General features: G+C 42.9%; 1 protein-coding gene across 1 annotated transcript; it reads right to left on the reverse strand.

Moving 5' to 3' along the window:
* Positions 1-537: 537 nt before the first annotated feature.
* On the reverse strand, positions 538-3188 carry LOC115162941 (probable vesicular acetylcholine transporter-A). Its single transcript, XM_029714480.1, has one exon. It carries the CDS (start codon positions 2694-2696, stop codon positions 1134-1136), a length of 1563 nt encoding a protein of 520 aa, XP_029570340.1. The 5' UTR covers positions 2697-3188; the 3' UTR covers positions 538-1133.
* Positions 3189-5208: the final 2020 nt, after the last annotated feature.

Raw genomic sequence — 5208 nt, forward strand, 5'->3', positions numbered from 1 at the left:
AATATGGAATGAAATAAACAAATGCTCTGAATTTAAGGGTCAGGGAAATTAAAGAATGGGATAATTGGTTCACTGGTAACCTGCTAAACCAATACCAAAAAGTTTAACCAAAGAGCCTGATTCAATTCGTTTTGGCATTTTTAGTTTTTAACTTAAATGGGGATTAACGTGATCTTTAAAATATTTCCATTTCGAACGTTTTCTAGTTCAGTTGATTAAAACTTGTAGAATCGCTTATATTTTTCATAAGCTCTCAAATCAGACATTAATTGTTGATATTTAATTGTGCATAAAATATTTCGATGTAAAAAGGAAACGAATTAAACCTTCCGTATGTTTATAGCCTATTGGTCTTGATTGAGATTTATGTTCATATTACATTTTAATTTGATGTGAATAATGTGTTGTGATTTTAGTGACTTTGACTTGTGAATTTCTTACAACCCTTTCAACTATAACGTTATGTAAATAGTTTATTTGCATTATAAGGGAGCGACGCAGACTGGTAGCTAAAGGGCCAATCATTGCATGCATATTATACGTTTGACAATAACACACATGAAGCACTGGTACATTCACATACTCTTGATTTAATATGTACATTAACATACACATATAAACAATTGTTGAAATGTCCTATCATACATTTAGGATATGCATTCCAGATAGTCTATACATCATCCAAATTATGTTAAATACAGAATACACAAAGTAAGACGGGGGATTCAAACCCATCTATTTCCCCCTAAAAGTGTCTTGTGAAATATTGCATATTGATTTTAGCAGCACAATTCTGGCAAAATACATCTAAGGTATAATATTTTGAATGACGAATACATTTCATTACTTATTTTTTTTAATAAAAGTTATGTTCCGTTTACACAGGTCCATGAATATGATATGGAATCAATGTTTTGGCACAATGCACACACTTTCAGCTTTAACAAATATCTTACAACAACACACTAGCGCAATCTACTGTGAATGCTTCTTCAGATGACATTGTCCGATTGAATTGGAAGACAGGAGATTCATCTGGAGTTATCTTATTTCCTAATTAAATAATGTAAATGGTTGGGTCAAAGGAGTATGACACTGAGAGTATAGCTACATCGCTTCTTTTTTTGTACAGTTTACGCATTCTCAAATGACTCCTCTTCAGAATACTTGTCGATGCCATTCTCATCAACAACATTACTTAACCCCTTCCTCTTCCTCTCGCGTTCCTGAGTTTTTATTGTGTCGTAGAGACCCGTGGGGCCTTCCTCCAGTAGCATGCCTCTCTCCGAGTTTGAAGGTTTCATTTGGCACACGTTCTTTAGTAAGAACAGCGCTGGTGCGTAAAGCACGTTGGCGAGGCCCATGCCCAGGTTGAGCTGAATGAAGCCCAGGTCGTGGACTATCTGTCCGGCCACCACAGGGCCCAGGGCGTAGGCCACGCAGTAGGAGATGTCCGCGATGGCATACACACTGCCGTACACCGACACATGCCGCAAGTCCACCAGGAAAGCGAGTGTAGGCAGTAGCGCCGTGTCCACCAGGGCGATGCCAAAGCAGATGCCACACAGTGGGCCCATCAGCTGGCCGAAGGTTTTACAGGCTGGCACGGTGCACGAACTGGCGCCGATTATCACCATGCCCAAAGCCCCGTAGAACCACTGCAGGTGTGGGTACTTAGCCGCGAGTTTGACGGTGATGTACACACCCAGGACATGCGGGAAGAACGCGGGAAGCCAGGCGAGGCCAATCTCCCATTGGGAAGAGTGCATGGTTTCTTCCATCCAGTTGGCGATGGTGGGCTCCAGGAAGGCCAGCGGGATGTTACAGGTGGTCAGGGCACCCGCCACCACAGCTATGTAGGGGTCGATCATCAGTTTGTAGATGGGGGTGCCTACGGGCATGTTCTCTCTCTCCCCTCTGGAGAATGGCTTTAACACAGTCAGGCACAGCATGCCGTCCGTGAAACAGATGCAGGCCAGCACAATGAAGGGCACCCGTTTCCCACAGAACTCGTACAGGATGCCCCCGAAGGGAGGCGCCACTAAGCTGCCGAAAGAGATGAATGCCAGGGCGATACCCAGGGCTCTGCTCCTCTCCGCCTCCTCCGTGTACTTATCCGCTATCATGGCGATGCCTGATGTATCTGCGAACGCTGAGCCCAAGCCCTGCAAGCTCCTCGCCGCGAACAGAGCCACGTAATTATCGGCGAAGGCGAATAGACAAGTGGAAAAAAACATTATGATGAGTCCGATGAACAGAGGAAGGTCATAGCCGACCCGGTCAATGAACGTCCCGGTCAACGGGTTGACCAAAAGCTGCAATATGGCTTTGGACGCAAAAAGTACACCAATCTGCAGGTCGAAGTTGCCTTTGGTGGCTTTAAAGATAGTATGATTCGAGGAATTCCCGGCGTTTATTACTCGTGCATTAAACGAAGCGTGATCTGCCTCACTTTGTAATTCTGCCAAATAGTCTGGTATGATCGGCACAATTACCATGTAAAGCATGTTATCTAATAGAAGTGCTACACAGACAATCACTAGAATAATCCGTCTCTGTCGCTCAGGGTCTTTGAATTTAGTACCTAGTTGTTTAGTTCTTTCGCCTATCTCAGACAGTTTCATAGCAGCAGATTGCGCTAGATCCCCGTCTCCGTGGTCGGCTCCGTGGTCCTCTGTGATTCCCTCTGTATCCATGATTCTTTACGTTTTCTGCTGGCTTCTCTCTTCAAAAACGAAAAATAAACTCTTTCCACCGAATGAAATGTGCGCGTCTCAGTTCAGGAGATCTGTGTACATTTGTTTTGGTCTTGTCAGGTTCACTCATTCAATTAACTTATTCAGCAGCAGTCTAAACATATGGCCAGCTTTCCGGTCTTTACCTTTCCCTGATGGCACAGTCCGTCATTGCGCTCGTATTTCCTCTCTCGTGACTTGGACGCGTTTTATCCCTGTCTTCCATTGTGGTTTCATTGTCTCATACCCCGTCATTTAGTTGACGCGCTGGAGAAAGATAAACTCTCACAGGTTAGGGATTCACCTGCAGCTCACTCGCACACTGTTACTAGTTTGTGCGGCTCTTTCCTAAACCAGACTGCCCCCTTCAGTGCCCTGCGTTCTCCGCAATCTGCTCTCACGTCTGCAGCCACCTGTATGACATCATCTCACATCAGCTAGAGCCCTTCAGTGTCCCCCTCCCCTGTCGTTTCCAAAAGCTATATGATGCAATCCTTGTTTGCCTTTCAGTGTTTCCACAGATGGGACATTATTATTTTATGATGATTTAACACATGGCAAGCCCGTGCCCAATAACACTCTGCAACCAGTTACTTCATGGAAAAATACTCTTGGTTTGATATAGGCCCACCCTTCAATCAAAGGACAGTGTGTGTGCTTGTCCGCAGTATAATATGCATTGTATGGACGATTTCAAAAAGTCAGGAGAGCTAAACAATGGACAACATTTGAACAATGTGTTTGGAAACATTTGAACAAGGAATTACCTTTTTAGATGTGGGCTATTTTTGTTTCCAAGTGACCTTTGATGTACTGTATGTATTTAATGCAATGTATGTTCAAATACAATATCCACTGTTTGGTTAACATTTCTAACTTTCATACCACAAAAGATGTTCTATTAATTGAAAAGTACCCTAATGTTTTAATAGTGAAACGTGTGTAGTTCAGACAGAGGAGTGATCAACTACAATGATCTCGACTGTCTTCACTCAGCCGCAACAAGGATGCCATTTTAAGCACATGGCGTCTTTACCCAAGGTCACAGGGAATTCCAATAAGGGAGTGAACGTTATTTATAATATGGGTTACATGGAGAAAATCGGACCTCTCTGAAATCAAAATGGATGGCCCTCCCTTCAGCATAAAATATTTTACCTGAACGCTTGAAAAAAGTAACCCTCCCCTATACCCAAAATAATAATTCAAACAAAGTGGATAGAAGAGAACATGTCTACCAATTACCCTCACTTCTTGGACAGACCAGAGCCTTTGATATGCAGTTTTAGAAACGGTTCTTTGTCCTGTAAGCATTACATGTCAACGCAAAAATATTAATAGTGCACAGGGCTGCGGGCTTTCGCAGGACACAGGACACCGTGGACAAGAGTACAGGTGGAAAGATGTCCTTCATAGTAAAAGTATTGCATGCATTTATCATTTATGCAGGTCCGAGAAAAAAATACTTTAATAAAAAAAGAATGCAATTTAAGTCATTTTACATATTACCAGAATCTTTTTTAATAGCACACAAATTACCGAAATTACAGGCTCTTCGTAGCCTATAGGCTATGAATCATTTGATTGAGACCACACTAGATAGCCATTATCAAGTGCGCTTATAGGCTCCCAGGGGAGAATCAGAGATGAGGCTATTTAGGCTATAGGCTATTTAGTGTGGTCTCAATCAAATGATCCATAGCCTATAGGCTACGAAGTGCATGCTCAGGGAAGCACAGAGCAAAGTTATACTTCTAAAATAGCTGTTGGGATGGTGTAAATAAAACTAGGCTGCAATACACACCACAAAGAATATTCCAACGCTGAGCCCCAGGCTGCTCTGCTCTTGCTGATCAAAACGTTTTTTGTGTGCTGCCTTACCAAAATGGCTGTGCTGTGTAGGCCTAAAGGTGGCCTACACAAAGGCTTATTCAGATATTTTTTTTGGATTAGGCCTAGTCTGAAAAATTCATTAACCTGTTAGGGCTAGGGGGCAGTATTTACACGGCCGGATAAAAAACGTACCCGATTTAATCTGGTTACTACTCCTGCCCAGGAACTAGAATATGCATATAATTATTGGCTTTGGATTGAAAACACCCTAAAGTTTCTAAAACTGTTTGAATGGTGTCTGTGAGTATAACAGAACTCATATGGAACCTGAGAAGATTCCTTACAGGAAGCGCCCTCTCTGACCATTTCTTGGGTTTCTACACTCTCTTTATTGAAAACTGAGGATCTCTGCTGTAACGTGACACTTCCTACGGCTCCCATAGGCTCTCAGAAGGCGGAAAGCCGGTGAATTATGTCTTTGCAGGCCCTGGCTGAAAAACAGTAGCGCATTTGGATACTTGTCGATCAGAGAACAATGAGACTGAGGCGCGTGCACGAGGCGACACCATGTTTTTATTTTCTTTGAACGTAAACACGGTTTCCCGGTCGGAATATTATTGCTTTTTTACGAGAAAAATCG

This window comes from Salmo trutta, chromosome 2, assembly GCF_901001165.1.
Source record: "Salmo trutta chromosome 2, fSalTru1.1, whole genome shotgun sequence".
NCBI lineage: Eukaryota > Metazoa > Chordata > Actinopteri > Salmoniformes > Salmonidae > Salmo > Salmo trutta.